This window comes from Strix uralensis, chromosome 17, assembly GCF_047716275.1.
Source record: "Strix uralensis isolate ZFMK-TIS-50842 chromosome 17, bStrUra1, whole genome shotgun sequence".
Taxonomy (NCBI): Eukaryota; Metazoa; Chordata; class Aves; order Strigiformes; family Strigidae; genus Strix; species Strix uralensis.
This window is the reverse complement of record NC_133988.1, coordinates 14299109-14316324: the sequence shown is the minus strand read 5'-3', so window position 1 is coordinate 14316324 and position 17216 is coordinate 14299109. Positions and strand designations below refer to the sequence as shown.

The window sequence follows — 17216 nt, the reverse complement described above, 5'->3', positions numbered from 1 at the left end:
GGGATGGATTATCACGTTATCCCCACCACGTTACAGGGCTTCCCTGCATCGTCTTTCCAGACAAACGAGCGCTCCACCCTGCTCGATTCCTTCAGTTTGCCTGGAAGGACTCTCCCTTCTTGCCCTGCGGGCTGGACTCTGGTTACCCTCCCACTCCTGAGCCCTTGAAGGCCGTGCCAAGGAGGGCGGCCCGGCCCAGGGCGCAGTGAGCTGGCACCGCTGGGCTGCTGGGCTGCGGCATGGCCCTGCCTCTGCCTCCCGCCCTGTGCGGCTGCGGGCCCGGGGCAGGGAATACCCCACCCTTTGGCTGGGGCAGAGGAGGCTCAGAGACTTGCTTTCATCCCAGCCCTGTCTGGGAAAGCTCCTGAACCTGCTCTGCGTCCGGGAGCGGAGGAATCCACAGCGAAGCCAAGTGCTGGCTCTCCTGAAGTGCTTCCCGTATGCAGGCTGGTGACAAACACCCAAACGCCTTCATCAAATTGTGTCCGTGTGAAATAAGCGTCCACGTGACACCTGCAACGGCTGCAGAATCAGATTACATTTTGGAGGAACACATTGGGGTCAAGCCTCACTGAAAGCCTTCCAAGTGCAAACCAAGTATCACCAAACCAGTGACGTATTCCTGAAACAAATAATCGAGAGGCACAGACACCTCTGTCTCCCCATAGCCTCATTTCGACACCAACTGTAAAGCCTGATGGGAGCATCCCTAATTGTTTTGTTACTGGTCATTTGAGCAAAGGAAGTGGAGGAGAGAGTGGAAGCAAAGCCCAGGGCTGGAAAATGGAAATGACTGTGAGGAAAGGAATGTGGAGCTTCACAACAACTCAGGGGGGAGAAGAGCACAGAGCAGAGAGATGGGGGAAGGAGGAAAAACGGGGGGTAAATCGCAGCGACACAACAGCACAGTCTGGCAGAGTGCAGTGCATGGCTCGGGCAGCTCCCCGGTGGTCTCTGGTCGGGCGCCGTACGGCCGTCGGCTGACACTGCCAGGCACGGCACTTCCTTCCCTCACCCAGGCCAGAGCCTCAGACACGGCTTTTGCCAGGATGAGTCTCACACATCTGCTGCGCTCCCGCCCCAGGACACCACTTGATGCAGAAGTGAGAGCTATGAAGATGTCTCTTGCTGAGCTGGTGTCCGCGTATGAGGATCACTGGTGTGAAAGCCTCTGAGCCACGCTCAGTGAGTGTGTGCATACGGAGTCTTGCAGTGCCGATTGCTGGATTTCACTCTCCCAGCGGAGGCCGTGGGACAGGGTGATGCTCACAGCGATAGGGCTTGGAAATGCAAAGTATTTTCAGGCAACCAAATAATCAAACTCCGCCTAAACATCTGCCTGAAGAGTGACAGCAACAGCCTACTGCCCTGTAATACTGCCTACGAACCCCTCCTTCACCCCCTACAAAAGCAAAGAGTGGAGGCCGTGGGGTCCCCCCAAATCTCTCTGGACCAGACACCCCATGGGTGTTCCCCACAGAGCCGCTGGCCAGCCAGCCGCCCCGGCGGGCACAACAGCCTGGTAGTCACCGCGCTGGCCCCGTCGGGGGCTCTACGTGTGCGCAGAGAAAGGGAGGGACAATCCCGGATGTGAAGGATTTACAGCCCTGGCAGACGCTCGTCACAGGAGATAGCGTCGTCTCTAATTTAAATAGTGCAGTCAGAAGCTGAGACTTGCCAGCGATCGAACACAGCACGGCTGAGGCACGAGCCAAAGGCAGAGCCCCCGAGGCCCTGAAGCGTGGTCCACCTGCCCAAAAGGGCTTTCAGGAGGGCAGGCCAGGCCGTGGCATCCTCCCCAGGAGCGTGCAGGCCTGGGACATGCTTTTCTCTTGCCAGAGAAGGGAGACAACACCAGCGTTTCGCTTGAGTCCACCCTGGAAAGCAGCAAAGGGCCAGTGGGACACACGTGGCTCAGCAGCTGTCTTGCAGCACCAAGGCCTGAACGGGGGGGGACTGGGAGAACTGGGGGGCCCCTCACAAAAGCAGGCAGGAGCTGTCGCTACGACAGTCCCAATCCTGAGCGCTGCCTGTGTGAAGCAGCGCTGCCCGCTCCCAGAGCCCAGTTCTCCTGCACGGGGAGGGTAACGCTGGGGATGGTTTGCAGAGACCAGCTGCAGGCTCAGATCTTCACCGTCTCACTGCTCACATCTACATTTTTATTCACTACAAGAAACTTCAGGGGAGATCTTACCCAGGAGTAACTAAATCACTTGCACCCTGGTTTATGATTTAACTTAGTCACTCTGGCTAAGCTGATACAGATCTCTGTTTCATGCCCTGCAATTCATTGTATATTTAGCAGGCACACTCAATTCTTCCACCGTATAAATGTGGAAGGAAGGAACATATAAACCAGACCTAGACTTCCAAAGGTAGAAGCCATCAGCTCACGAGCTGCCTGCCTGGCATTTTTAAGGTGTATTATTTACATATTGGAGAAAAGCCAACCTAAACCTCTCAAGATATTTCTCCCTTACAGAACAAAGTCAACTGCTTTATGAAAATGAATAATTAAATTCTGAGGTTTGGGCATCTTCGTTTATTGCTGAGAACTTGGCATCATCACTTTTCCAGATTTGGGGAGAATGAGAGTAAAAGTCAATATAAACTGATTATTTACAAAAATGAGATTAGATTAGTCTGTTTATCCCAAACTCACTCTTTGGATAAAGGAAAGATATTTGCATGCTATGCATAAAATATGAAGAAGTTGATACTTTCCAATCTTGATACAGTTTTTATAAACTCTCCTCCCTTTCTTAAGATCATTACAATCAGCATTCAGAGAACATCATGAATCTGCTCTTAACTACCAATAAAGTCAGTTTAATTAACCAGTGAAATTAACCAGGTTAAGTGCCAGGTATTTAAGAGGATTGAAAGAAGAGATGTTTGGATTATTAAAACATGACTTCTACTAGACTGAATGATCCTAAAATGGAGTGACAATGAATGTGTTTAATGGATGCAGAAGTATTGCTGAAAGGCGTTCCAGCATAAACAACCTACGTGGTTCCACAATTAAAAGGGAAAAAAAAAAAAAAACCCAAAGTAGTAATCGCTTTAATTTATTTAACATTTTTTTACTAAAAAAAAAAGAACTCAATACAGAATTCATCATGTTCCACAGTTTGCCATTTTGGTGCATATAAATCTTTCTAAACATTGTTAAACATTAATTTTATTGCCGGGCACTCAAAGTTCTGTCACTTTGCGTGAGGACAGTTGGCGTGGGCAGGAACTGTCTGCTCCCCTGGAGAACGCAGGGACACGCAGCGCAATACTGCGCTGGAGGATGAAGTCTTTAAGGTTGGCAAAGGTTTCCAATTAGAGCAGGCAGTAAAAAGAAGACATACAATTAATCTTGAATGTTACGTGTCTTTGGCACTCTGTGACATTGGACTATTAAAGGTGTAGACTGAAAAAGTACTAATAGCGAAGTCCTACTTTAAAAAAATAGCATATCCCTCGCACAGAGGTAGTCTCACAGCAAAAGTTATTGCAGGGGTGCGGCACAGCCCCTCCACAGGATCGCTGAAAGATGCTGAGGCAGTGAACACCCACCTCAAATAAAATTCAGTAGGCTGTGGGACTTGATGTCAATGACTGAAAAATAGATCAAATGACTTGGCAAATAAAAATGCTATTATGTGCCTGCAATGAATCTGGCATTTTACTGGTTATCCTCTCCAAATCATAAAGTAGATACATAAATATGTATGTAATCGGAAACGTCGGGAGAAATGTCTCTGTACGCTTCCCAGTGCAAATCACGTACAGGAAAACTCGTCTTTCGCAGGTGACCCGTCTCATTAAAGTTACGCCCCAAGCGCAACGAAGTTCAGAAACACTAGTCAAACTTACAAAACTGAACACGTTGATTCAGCTATTTAAGCACTGCAGAACTCTTATAAACGAAAGACATTGCTTGAATCTGAATGTATCTCTGGATTGGTTAAGCTGCCTGCTGAAGCGCACCAGACCCGTTGTGTCCCGGCTGTCCTCTCCGCGCAGACATCTTCTGGAAATAAACATCAGCGTCCTTTACACGCGTGGCGTGTGCTTTGACAAAAACTTGTGGTATTGGCTCACGACACAGACACAGCAGGCAAAAAATTCTTTAAAGTAGTTTTGCCCTCAGCTTAAACCTGTCCAGTTCCTATTCTTGAATCTTATTACTGCCTCAAGTTTCATTCACTCAAAAATTGCTTTGGACCAATTAATAGCGAAACACGTGAGATCGAGTAAGTTCTTGCTAGGTTTTTACTTATCGCTCTCTTTAGCATAAGCTTTTAGAGGCAATCTGCCCTCAGCTGTTGTAACTGTGGCTGAGAAACACGGGTATTTCCAGGCTTTTCCTCCCTCCTTCACATTTTTCTCCTTAAAAAAGAGGGTTGTTGCTTCTCAAACTCAATATACAACCTAAGCATCGAATGAGGCCAACAGAGCTCTCAGCTGCAGCGCCAGCCCCGGAGGTTTCCCATGGCTCATTCTGCACTCAGGCGTGTTTGCGGTTGCGTTGCTTTATTACTTCTGCCAACTTTGTCAGTCTTTACCATGAGAGCCTGTGACACTGAACCATACACTGCAGCTGCCAGTACATGACAAAGACGCCTCCGTTATGTCTCCACATTCATTGTTAAAGCTCGTATTGACCACAGAAACTACCAGAAGTATTTTGTCGCTATTTGCAGCTGGACTTTTCTTGCCATGACTCTCCAGTCAACAGACTTTGCAAACCACTTAATTCAGGAAACAACTGTATGGACAGAGTCCTTCCCAGCAAGAGGGGAAGGGCAAAACTTGTGTGACAACTGCTGAAAGCTTAAGGGCTAAATAAGAAACAGACAATTAAGGGGATTTCTCATTAACCTCTAAGTTTCCTATAAAAATATGTATTTTTGTCTGGCAACTAAAAATACGCACCATTTTTTCAAAGGTAGGAAAGTTCCACTTCCTCCATTTTGCACATTTAGACATTACATGAAGCTCAAAACTTTCCCAGGAAATACTCTACAACTTTTACATTGTTAGGACAGTGGGCAGGTGCTATTGCCGATGCATTTAATTCTAGAACTTGTATTGTAGGAGCTCACTGAATGCACAACTAGAGATACTAGGAAGAAAATGGAAATGTATTTAGGATTAAAGCTCAAGATCTGAAACGCACTGAAAAGACTAAAGAAAACAAACTACATGAAAATTCAAACATTTGTTTCTCTCTTATACAGGCACTAAGAAGTGGATAGTACCGGTCACTGAAAGACATTAGAAATCCATTTCTCTCAACAAAATGCATTAAACACTAAAAATATAGAATAAAACCACATAGCATCAAAAGGATCATGGAAGACAGACAATTGATAGTTTTGAAAAAAATGATGACAACATATAACATCTACAATGTATGCACACATCCCTTGGAAGTTTATATATGCTATATATATTTCAAAGTACACACAAACTGCCTGTTTGGCAGGTTGAGAAAATAGGAATACATCTTGGGAAGGTCATGAAGAAAACAAACACAAAGGAAAACAAAGAGTTATTTACATTCAATAATTCAGTAGCCTTTAACATCTCTATATACATACATACTCTTTCTATATATGTACAGACTGCGATGGGATCTGAATGAAGCTTATTCCAAACACAAAAGAAAAATACAAAAACCCCTTGATAATTCACTTGACAAATGTTTACAGGTTGCAGAGCTTTCTTCATTTACAAAGAAAATACTACACACTGACTAGACAACTAGCATCTTTGGGGAACTTTTAAGTCCTTACAAGAGGTGTGTGTTCCCAATGGACCATACAGCAATTGGAAAAAAAATTTGAAAACCTGCTGTGCAGAGGGGTTTTAGTGGGTTATAATTGCGTTTACTGTGTCAGATGTATCTTAAGTATGAAACTAGTTAACAAGTCAAAATTTAGTTGCTGTCAAGGGACAGTTTAAAAAAGAAAAGCCCAAATTTTATCCCTTCAATTCCCAAATCAGCTTAAATGTATCTTCCCCTTCTACAGCACGCTTCCAAAACTCAGGCAGTACAGAAATTACTACCACTTTATGTTTAGCTTCGCCCCTGTTATCGGAGACATCTATCCTTTATAAATTCTCTGTCCATTTCAGATGGTGATTTGTACGAAGCAGATCAATGCCCCACAAGTAGGAAGAATACATTCTTGCCTAGCCTGGTAATTTATATGACATGACAGTTGGTCTCTCCTTTTTCCTCCCTGCGAGGATGTTTGTCTTACGGGCAGTGCTGCAAGAGGATACCGCATAGCTGTTCCTTATCCCATCCACAGTGCTATTTATATTCCTTTTTCTCCCCCAAGCTTTATCAGCAGCTCATGCAAGGAACAAACTACTACCAGAAAACCACACCCCAACCACCAAGCAGGAATTTTCAAGAGAGAAGATATTTCTGTAGCTTGAAGGCTTTTTTTGGATGTTAACTTTTAAGATGTTATAACACTCCAGAGCTGTGGATGCAGATGTGTTAGTAGCTGAATGACAACGCCAAGGCAGTGATGGTGGCAAGGAGCAGAGAGCAGGCAAAGGAGAGCAAGTGGGGGAAGGGGTTTGTGGGATGGGAACTGTTCTTATGGATCTTCTAACTACCATCAGGTTTTTTTCCCTCTAGAGGACAAGAGTCCATGGGAAGTTTAAGAGGGTGTGAGGGAACAGCATATGCTATGAACTCCCAAAATAGTGTGATTTGGTTATCAACACTGAGAACATCCAATATTTGCTCCTCCCAAAGTTAGCACAACAGCCTGAGAAGAACACTTAGGAACTGAAGTGTATTTAAATAATGACTTGTTTAAAAGTTTTTTTTTTTTTAAAAAAAATCACTATTTGTGAACTTACTACTTCTAGGACCATCTTATTAAGGACTAAGATCTAAAATAATACATTACCATCACAGATGGTAGAAGTTTCTACACCAAATAATTTAAAAAAAGAGAGCAAAGTCCACACACAGCTTGCTGTTACTAGCTATTTGGTTCACTATCTGCTGCAATAGTAATTGGTCAACATACTTCTCAAAATCCCATCACTCTTCCTGGAATGGATGCCACATACATCCAACGGTGGGTACGAAACACATGAACATCCTCCCCCACACCATGTCTGTGGGCTAGAGTTTTCCAGGGCACCATCAGCTCCTACTGGTGTCACAGCACTTACTACCAGAGGATTAAAAATCTCCCCCCGCACCTACCACCTGCATTACAAGCACTTTACAGAGACGTAGCAGGCGCTAGGGCAAGAGGGAGGGTGCCGATTTCTTCTGGATCTGTGTTTCCAGTTAGTCCCATCCCCTTGCCCGTTCCAGCCTGGGAGCTGAGGGCAGCAGGCCGACTGCCTCCCCCAACAAGCAGGTGCTCTGTTACCGCACTGGCGTGTCGGCGCAGGCAGCGTCAACAGAACCTCAAGCGAAATAATTCACGTAAGGGAGCTCATTTCAGCCTGAAGTTGTGGAACTTCTGGCCCCGTTACTTATGGAAAAACTCTTTTGTGACACTTGCATCTGGCTCACTGAGTGTTTACAGAAGTGCCATACGCTACAGTGGAGTGCTGCTCTGTCAGGTGACCCCTACTTAAAATATGCGTCAAGGTTTAAACACAGTTTACTTCTTGCCTTATTAATTAATGAGTTCAACTGAGATACTTGGACTGCAAGACAGAAGCCTGGTTAAAGCAGACTGGAACATGCCAAGTCCTGTCGAATTCCAATTGTACAGACTTGTTAGTTTTTTTGGAATAGAGCGATTGCCTAAACAAGACTCCACTTCTTGTTAGTACAATAACTTTTATTTGACATCTACAAGATCATTATCTTGTAGTTTTTTTGGACAGGTTTATACAATCTCAATTTTTCAATAGTGCAACCTGTGCAAGCAAGAAATGACAAACATTGTCCTTCACTTTCTTATAAACATCTACTATTATAGGCAAAACAAAACTTACCCATATTATAGATAAGTGACTATTCACATTTGTACATTACAATTTCTTTAAACAGCTCCAGATAAACTCTACAATGTCTTACAACATATTAAACAGTATTCAAGTTACTGGGTAACAGAAACAGCACATACAGCGGAACCCTCAAGTGTTTCCCATTCTCTAATTTACAGCTCAAGTAAGGTTTCATCTTACAAGTGACAAATTAAATTACATTAATGAAGTAAAAAATATAAGATTGTATGCGAGATGGAAGTGAATTTGCACTTAAGTTTCCATAACCACCTCGGATTAAGGAAATGCTTCAATTTAAGGAAAATAGGCATCCAGCCATCTTTGCAGTACACATTAGGAATACCATTAATACATTAAAAATGAACTAATTTTAATTTAAGATGTTTATCACAAAAAGAACATGTTGTAGACTCAAATATATAACCCCCAGGAGAGAACCAGAAAAAATGCAACACCTGGGTATAAACACTATAAAAATGCAATAACCAATGCTGTACAACTAAGATTGTGTTTCTCTCTGAATTCCTGTCTTGTGTGTTTATCCTGTCCATGCCCGTTTCCAGAGACATGCACTGTCAAACAGAAACTGGGAAGGAACCTGAATGCATGATGTGCAACCTCTAGGTTTCATGCTTTTATAAACTCATAAATTGAAGAGAAAAACCCAATATATATTTTCTATATATATACTCAATACATGCATTCAAGGATATCTCCCACAGCAATGGCATTGATGCACTGCGTTAAACCCTGAGCACTGTATGACAAGATAAAAATAAAGCCTGCTTGGGGATTTTCAAGCATTTTCAAACAAATTGTGGTTTGTAGCTTAAAAGGCCAAAAGTAAAAGCAAACAGGAAGCACTACAGAGAGCATAAGGAAAGACAGATGCACCACCATAAACAACTGCTGGCTTTCAGTTCTACCAACCTTTTTAGATCTCTTTATTCCCAAAGTATTTGAGAGCACACAACTGAACTGAAAAAGTTATATTTCTTTGGAATCTGTCCCTGATTTTTATGCGAGTGATATGCTTTTACAGCCTTTTCCTCAAACACCAAAGTCAACACCTGTAGTTTGTCCTCTTATGCATTGTTGAAGTTGGTGATGCTTTGCGGGTGATGCTGCTGCCAGATCTGCTGCTGTTGTACTGCAAGCTGTTGAGACTGGTCTGACGTTGACAGGAGGTTTACAAGGGGCGATACACAATTTGCAGGAATGATCAAACCTGAAAACAGCAACAAATCAGTTGTTTCATAAGCACGCCAACAATTTGTTCATTAAAACCTCAGGCTGACGATTCCACCGTTTAATTAACGCAACAGTCAACAGTAACCATTTCCAATGTCAAGTCTAATCAAGCACAGCTACAAGTTCTGCTTCTCACTGAGAGGTTTATCTTCAGGAGTCACTAGGTCCTTTAGGTCATGAAGTAATACAAAGTTGCCATTCTGCCCCTAAACACAAGTTTTATTATTCTTATGTTACCCACTGCAACATAAAACCAAAGTCAGCTATTGTTGCTTTTCTAACCTCACAGAAGTTACACCACCATGAAAGTTTAAAATATGAAAAAAAACTTATACAGTTTCAACATCTTAGAAAAACTGTTACTAGAGCCAGAGCTGCCATGATACCACACATCCACAGGAACTCCACATTTAAAAAAAAAAAAAAAAAAAGAGAGATTTCAGCCTCTGAGGTACCCGCTATGAGGGCTTCCCTAAGTAGTTTAGCAACAAGAAATAACATCATCATCTTGAAGTCAATCTACTATTGATTACACTTGACTTTCAGTAGCCTAAAAACCATGAAAACAACTATTTCCAGTGCTTACTATTCTTTGCCAGAAGTGGGGGAAAAAAGCTGAGCCCTTATGGTTTCAAAGGTAGCTTGGCTGGAACAGGCCAAATATGACATTTTTTGTTCCTTGTAAATCGAAAGAACTGAGAGAATAAGCATTCCAAAGCCTGGCTGAAAAAAACGTCTTCCTCCTTTAACCTGACTCAAAACAGCGTTTGTACTGCCAATGCAGATTTCAACAGCTGTACTTCTGCCCCTCCCCAACACACAATGACAAGCCTTTTCTTTTATAAGCATCTTTATAAAGAAGTCTCCTACACGAGGCTCAACACGGTCTGACCTGAAAGTCAGAACTACCTTCTACTTAAAGATGGAAATAAAGAGGCAGACAAGCCACTTACCTACGATCCTCTGCCCATCTTCTGTTCTTAGACGCACTATTTGCATTTTCACATTTGTACCACTCACAGAGGCTAGAACGCCTTCTACTTTTGTCCAGACGCTCAATACTGAACCACACAAGACGTAGTAAGTTCGACAGCGGAGTCCTACTTCACAAACTAATCCCAAGCCTGCCTTCTTACAATTGCCTCTCCTACAATAGAGAGAAAAGAAGCTTTCAAAGGAATTCTGCAAACAGAACTTAGCCCATTCAATTAAAAGAGAGACTTGAAGTTATTTAACATGTATCAAGAGTTGAGTGAGGACTGCAAGTACACAGTAAATAAGGGAAGGATACTTTATCCACAGCAGGCCTCTAGTGGTAGAGCTTTGAGAAGTGTTGGCCTATTTAGGACAGCATCTTCAAAACGTACAGACAGAACTTTAAGCCAAATGATACCACTCATTTAGGTCACCCAAGAACCCAAATCTGCTACATATTACACTGGTATCTGATCAGTGTATTTCAGCAGCTCCAATATTAATCTGAAACTTCTAGCAGTTATGCTGTTCCTCAGGAATTAAGACATCAGCTGCTGAGTCAGACACAGAGGAGGTAGCACAAGAACAGCTGTTTGTGACATCTATCTCATCTCTACATGAAGTATAAATATTCCCACCCCCCTCCCAATAACATCTGAACTATCCAACCACAATAATAGATCAGGATTAAGACGCTTAAAGCTCAAGCTACTCCTAGGTCATTATACTTCTACTGGAGTGCAATTTATACATTAGCATTCATCTAATATATTAGGACTTTAAGGGCAAGTGCAAAGCTTCGTGTTTCCACTCAAAGGTTAGGTCATTTGACTGGTCACGTGACAATTTTTCTTAAGCAAGAAACACAAGATTTCACATGAAGAGCAAAACAGAAATAGCGATAAACCAGTTTAGGTAAACAGTTCATGTTAAAGGATCTATGGGCATACAAATACTAACCAATAAGCATGGGTGCAGGTATCCGCAGAAGAATTGTACTGCTCTAACCAGTGTGGCAGAGCATCTTCAGAAGGTACCTGGAAAAGTCATTCAAAGTGAGAATAATGACAAAGTAAAACACATCCAGACTTGCATAGAACAAAAGCTATTTGGTCATTACTATTAGAAAAGAGGGAGCACCAACATTAGAATGGTGAAGAGAGGTACGTTATCCTCCATTATTATAATTTGAGGTTATTCAATAGAAATGCCATCTCGAAGGATGAGCAGAACGCTTGAACAAAGCACAGCCTCAGTAATGAGAATAGCAGAATCTCAGAGCTTTCTGATAATGAACCTGATCTCAGAGTTTCTTTGAGTTTTTAAAAATTCAACACCATAGAATTGTTTAAGAGAACTGTTAGGTATCTTACCAGTCTCTCAACAAAATAATCCACTACAGTATTTAAAATGTCATCAGCCAACAGCTGAAGCTTCAGGATCACTGCTAGAACACACCATACACAGCTGCTTGTTTAAAAGCAGGTTTGTACACCTTACACAGAGGCAAGATTTTTCCTTGCTAGACCCTAAAAAAACCTCATTTTATGTTACCACACCACAGATTATTTATATTCAGAAAGCTTTAGATATAGAAATACAGAAATCCTACAGACCCAGTTAGAAAGACCCAAATATAAGCTCTGCTCTGGAAAAATACACCTAGTTTTTGACTGCTGGAATTATACACAAATACCAGAAAAAGAAAGTCCTTAAATGTAGAAAAATTTGAAGAGAAATGTGTTTTAATTTTTATGCTAGTTTAAAACTAGCATAATTTTAATGGTTACCTTCTTATATTTCTTTTTCAGGTCTGCACATGTTTCTAGTTTGAGTTGTTTCCCAGTATTTGGTCTGTATACTAAAAAAAGCTTCTTTTTAGGATTCACTTCTTTTACTAGAATAGCAGTTTTCTTGTTATTTCTTATCTGGAAAAGACAGGCAAACCAAAAACTTTGTAAGTTTAAACATGCTGACAGTATCTACCTTCGGTGATTCCATACCATGTTCTTTACAGAGTAATAGTGCATGTGTGTGTACAGTAAGACACCCAGTAATAAGGACACCTTCACAAGACAGTACCACTGATCCACATTAACCTCAACTCTTCCTTACAGTAACAGCATCTGGTTTCTTGGTGCAGCTTTAAATAAGAGCTATTAATTTGGGCTCACACTCCTATCAGAAAATATCCTGAGCAGCTAAAAAGGAGTGCTTCATACTTAGCGTTGGAAACAAACAACATGAATTTTAATGTAAGATTGAAAGCATTTTGCAAAACTGAACAGTAAATTTTTCAGAGGAGACGGTGTATTTGGTTAGCCCCCAAAAAACTTCTCCGAGCATAATCCAAGAGACAAAAGAATCTTACCTGTAGTGATAAATAAAATCCATCATCTGGACCCGTCTGTTCTGCCCAGATCTTAGTTGCTTCGTCCCAAGACATTCCTCTCTCTACACTGATCTGGAAGAGAACCACACAGGGGTATTTGAGTGGGAACAGACTTTAAACCAGTTACAGAACTGTAGCACTAAATATGGCCCAGTGAAAGGCCTGGAACCTCCCCTCACTCAGCACATGCTTAAGCTAATTGCCACATTTTAAAAACTTATTGGCAAGCAAGTTTTATTAGTTCATACAAAGAAGATACAGAATTAACTTACTGTGTATAGTTCTACATGTCCGGAGGTAGAATATCCAGGAGTTAAAAACTTCTTAACATCTGCCTTTCTTACTTTCTCATCCCCAGAGCCCAAATCTTAAAAAAAGGGAAGGATGGAGTTATTCTGTTTCTCTGTTCTTAAGTACACGAGTACTGAGAAACTGATTTACTCACCTAAGATGCCCATATCGTATCTTCCATTCTTTTTAGCATTTTGAATAACTGCATTTAACGTGTCAGAGAAGTACTGGAATAGAGCATTCTGCTGATGTACTTCCATACCAAGAATTCTATTCAGAAATTTTCCTATATTGTTATAATCTTCAAAAAGAATAAGAAATGCATGTATTAGGTCAAAGATTAAGGTTGATGACAAGCTCTCAAGCAGTATTCAAAAAGTCTCAAAAAAGACTACTTAAATCCATTCTTTCAGAAGTGAGGAAACCATTCTGAAGTTCTCCAAAAAAGTCATTTTTAGATAGTTACACCGTCAGTTCTGTTGCTAGGAATCCACTATCATGATATATGATATTCCTAGTGACAATCTAAACATACACTAAACACACAAATACCTTTATCAAGCGTTAGGATTCCAGATCTGTCTTCTACATTTATCAAGCCTACGCCAATCAATCCCTGACGAACATCTAGGAAAAAGAAAGAAGTTAAATCATAGTTGCTTTGCCATCTAAAAATAAACCAATGAAGTAACAGCTTGTTTAGCATTCTTGTTTCAGGACTCAATTCCAAAACTTCTAACATCCCTCAAATGCATTACTTGCAATTTCTACCTAATGCATCAGTAAGCCAGACAGAACTTAGCCTTCTGCCCTTCCAGGAAGCACAGGCAGGGGAAACTAATAATGCCACTGTACATGAGCCCACAGGAGACCAAGATATTGCAACAGATAACGAGAAAATGAAGTTAAGGAACTGTATGTAATACTTTGGCCAAACAGATATAGAACATGCCTTATATTGAGAGTTCACATATCTTGTTTCATACGTGAACTTCAACATTCAAGGAATGAATGTGCATAGGAATAACATCCAGTGAGAGCCCATCTGAGCCAGCTGACTGGTTTAAATAGTAACAATGTTTTCTAGCTCTAAAATTATTTGCTTTTTCTGCACACTGGAGAACAAAAGGTAGCTGTTACACCCAGTGAGTTATACTTACCTTTGAAGAAGTCTCCAGGAAAATCAGGAGGAGGCGAGACCATTGGGGAGTCTAAGTTCACAATGGATTTCATAACAATCTCTAAAGCGTTTCTGCCATACTGTGTAAGAAAAAGAGAACTGCTCTAACAATGTGATCCAGTGTTTGTGCCTCAGCCCCAAGCACACATGGTTTAACAAGTATTTGTAATTCACAATAAAACGTTTTTCTCTGCAGTAGTAAAAGGAACTGGTTATTAGCTTTTCAGTTATAAACTACACTATATAAATAGCCCAGTCTTAATTTCCAATTAGAATTGCCAAATTAATCTTTCAGTTGTGACTGAAAGGACACATACTGTTTACTTATTGTACTCAATTGCAGAAAAGTAATTTACACACGTATTTGTGTTCCACGTGGCTTTGCAAACAATTAAGAACATTTACTGGTTATCTCAGAAAGAGGCCTCCTATCAGAAAGTAACACAGTTAAAAGTAAAACACATCACAGGAGATGGAAAAAAATCCTTCCTCCACAGGTCATTTGCAGAATAAGCACCACAGCATGAGCTTTCCAACAGAAATAGAACCGTCACCTTGTTGTCAAAATTGAATCTGCTGAGGTCTCGAGTTTCTGTAGCCCGTCTGTCACCATGGGTGAGGGCTCCCTGTTAAGACACACCTTTGTAATTAAATCAAATTTTCTCAAAAGAAAGCTAAGCTGTATTTTCTCAAATGAAAGATCAGACTTCTTGAAACAATCTTACCAAGCTCTCCAGTCTTTTTGCAACTATAGATGCAAATCTTTGCTCTCCTGCCAATTCAGAAATTAGGAACACGTACTCTGGAGCAGTCACTTGGTTGGATCTATGAGTTCTTCCTGGATAATTAAGTAGAAGCACATATGTTAAACAAATTCCACTTCACTGAATATTCTAGAACTATGAATTGTGAAGAGTACAGAAAAAAGGCTGGGACTTAATCCTACTGAAAATTAGTTTCTGCTGTAATACAGCCACTAGAAAGGTAGTACTCTAGAGTTGTGTCAACTTCCGTAGACACTTGATACATGAAAAAACCCTAAGCTGCAGTTTAAGTTTGTTTGCTAGGTTTCTTTCAAAACTTTCAAGACTATTAGCTATGACTACACATAAAGCTGATTCTGTTCATTGGTAAAGGAGATTAGAAGGGTCCTTCAGAGGTTGCTTAGTCAATGTTCTTTTCCATTAATTAGCAGTAAATTCAGTTAGTATTACTGAGTTTGCTAGAGGAAGGATACAAAAAAAGTTATTTACCAAACTGCTGTATTGCTCTATCCGCGCTCCACGGCAGCTCCAGAGTCATGTGAACTCTCCGTCTCTGATTCTTAGCTCTACGGTCTGCTTGCAATGATATACCAGAGCTGGCAGCCTCCGAGATTATGGCAATGTTCTTTTATTAAGAAAGGAGTTGTTAGTTAGCAATAAACCCAAGATCAAACTTCAGTTTTCAGTTTCTAAAAAACCCTTAATTTTACAGTTACTAGTAACGTGGGTCTGGAATGGTTTCACTGTTATTTAGTCTTCCTATCGCAAGAAGAGGGGGAAGGGAGAAAACGTATGGTTCTATCAGTTAGGCATGTTAAAGACTTTTAAGTGAAAGGAGTGGTTTTCGCTTTACTTTTCAACACCACCTTTCTGTGCAAACGAAGAAAGGCAGTATGTTGCAGTCTCGCCATTCCAAAGGGCAGGTTTCTCTGATGTTGGCCTGCACTTCACAAAGAAAAGGGGAGGGACACGGGGAGACTTGCTCTGATAGCAAGGAACACAGAGAAGACAAAAAACCGCTGCTAATACTGTATAAGGAAGAGGATATGGCCGTTCTAGGATCTGAACGCGTTTGCCTTGAAAGAATATAAATGTTTGGACTGTGTGCAAGTCGCTTACAGAACATGAGTATTTACCGTCAAGTGTAACAACAGACCATAGACGTTCCACACAACAGCTACACTGACTTGATTTGCCCTCTTGTGGTAGCATGTCCCAAACGAACCATAGGAAAGTTGGGTTTTTTTCCTCCTTTTATCAGCTTCAATTCTACCATTATTCCAGCCAGTATTTTCTTTCAAAGTACAATGTAAAGGACAACAGCTGTAACTCTTCCCAGGATTACTTCTCAATCCTTGTTAAGGTAAACAACCTCCTCCTTTTCCCTTCAGCCCCTCATTGAAAGTTTTTTCATACCAAGTCAATCAGTGGTCTCCCCCCTTTCTCAATTTCATTATATCCTCTTGGAAGCAGGGGTACACAGTAATCCAGATAAAGAAATCAAAGATGTGGAGGGTTTAACTTTTTTAGAAATATGCTGTTTTACAAGACCAACTTAAAGATACTAGCTTTCAGTTTGACAGACATGTACACACCTCTTAAGCACAGGCTTCCGTGGCCACCCAAACTACAGCCTGACCTTTAAAGCACGCCACAGCCACCTATTAGACAGGACTACCGAACATACTGGTTTGAACAACAAAGCACACAGCAGTGAATAGAAAATGCTTTCTAACTAGTACTTATAGTACCTAAAAAGTCACTGTGGGATAATGGCAGAGCCACAACTTGAATAACAATCAGAGTTACTACGGCATCTGGCAAGTTTTTCTAAATTGTATCTCTTTAAGGACTACCTTATCTCCATCCATGAACCTCTGCTTTTCCGTGATGTTCAGAATTTCAACAGGCACATCAAGTTCAGATCTTGACTCATAAGATATGCTGCCATCATCATTGCTAACAACTCTCCCTTTGCGGCCTGTCATCTTTAAAAATAAAAGGGAATACAAGCTCATTATGGCAATACCAAAATTATTACATGACCAAAAACTTCAAGCAATGATGTCATTTATTCATACACCAACCTTAAAATAGATTTGGTAATTCGCTCCAAGTGCAAAACTACATTAGAGAACCTGGACAGGTTTTTGGTTGATGCCATTATCTGCTATGTGGAACACTTATTCAGAGGTAACTCAGGATATCAAAAGCGTAACAAAGCATATCTATGTAGAAATGATGTAGTATTGTACTACTGTCCATAAGGGATTTACTGAGAGTACTAAGAAAATAAACTAAACTGACAGCTGAGATTGTCACTGATTTTAACAGGGTCTTTTAAATCACAAGGATGTATCTACTTGAT

General features: G+C 41.2%; 1 protein-coding gene across 2 annotated transcripts in view; it reads right to left on the bottom strand.

Moving 5' to 3' along the window:
- Window positions 1-5200: 5200 nt before the first annotated feature.
- The window catches only part of SBNO1 (strawberry notch homolog 1), a 35745-nt gene continuing 23729 nt past the window's right edge, over window positions 5201-17216 (bottom strand). For both annotated transcript variants that reach the window (XM_074887609.1, XM_074887608.1), the window contains exons 20-32: window positions 16705-16836; window positions 15338-15473; window positions 14810-14922; window positions 14639-14710; window positions 14065-14164; window positions 13457-13531; window positions 13059-13205; window positions 12886-12980; window positions 12593-12685; window positions 12012-12149; window positions 11182-11258; window positions 10200-10393; window positions 5201-9223 (exon numbers count right to left, since the gene is read on the bottom strand). In XM_074887609.1, the coding sequence (XP_074743710.1) occupies window positions 9081-9223; window positions 10200-10393; window positions 11182-11258; window positions 12012-12149; window positions 12593-12685; window positions 12886-12980; window positions 13059-13205; window positions 13457-13531; window positions 14065-14164; window positions 14639-14710; window positions 14810-14922; window positions 15338-15473; window positions 16705-16836 (1515 nt within the window). In that variant the 3' untranslated portion in view covers window positions 5201-9080. The remainder of the gene's footprint in view (window positions 9224-10199; window positions 10394-11181; window positions 11259-12011; window positions 12150-12592; window positions 12686-12885; window positions 12981-13058; window positions 13206-13456; window positions 13532-14064; window positions 14165-14638; window positions 14711-14809; window positions 14923-15337; window positions 15474-16704; window positions 16837-17216) is intronic.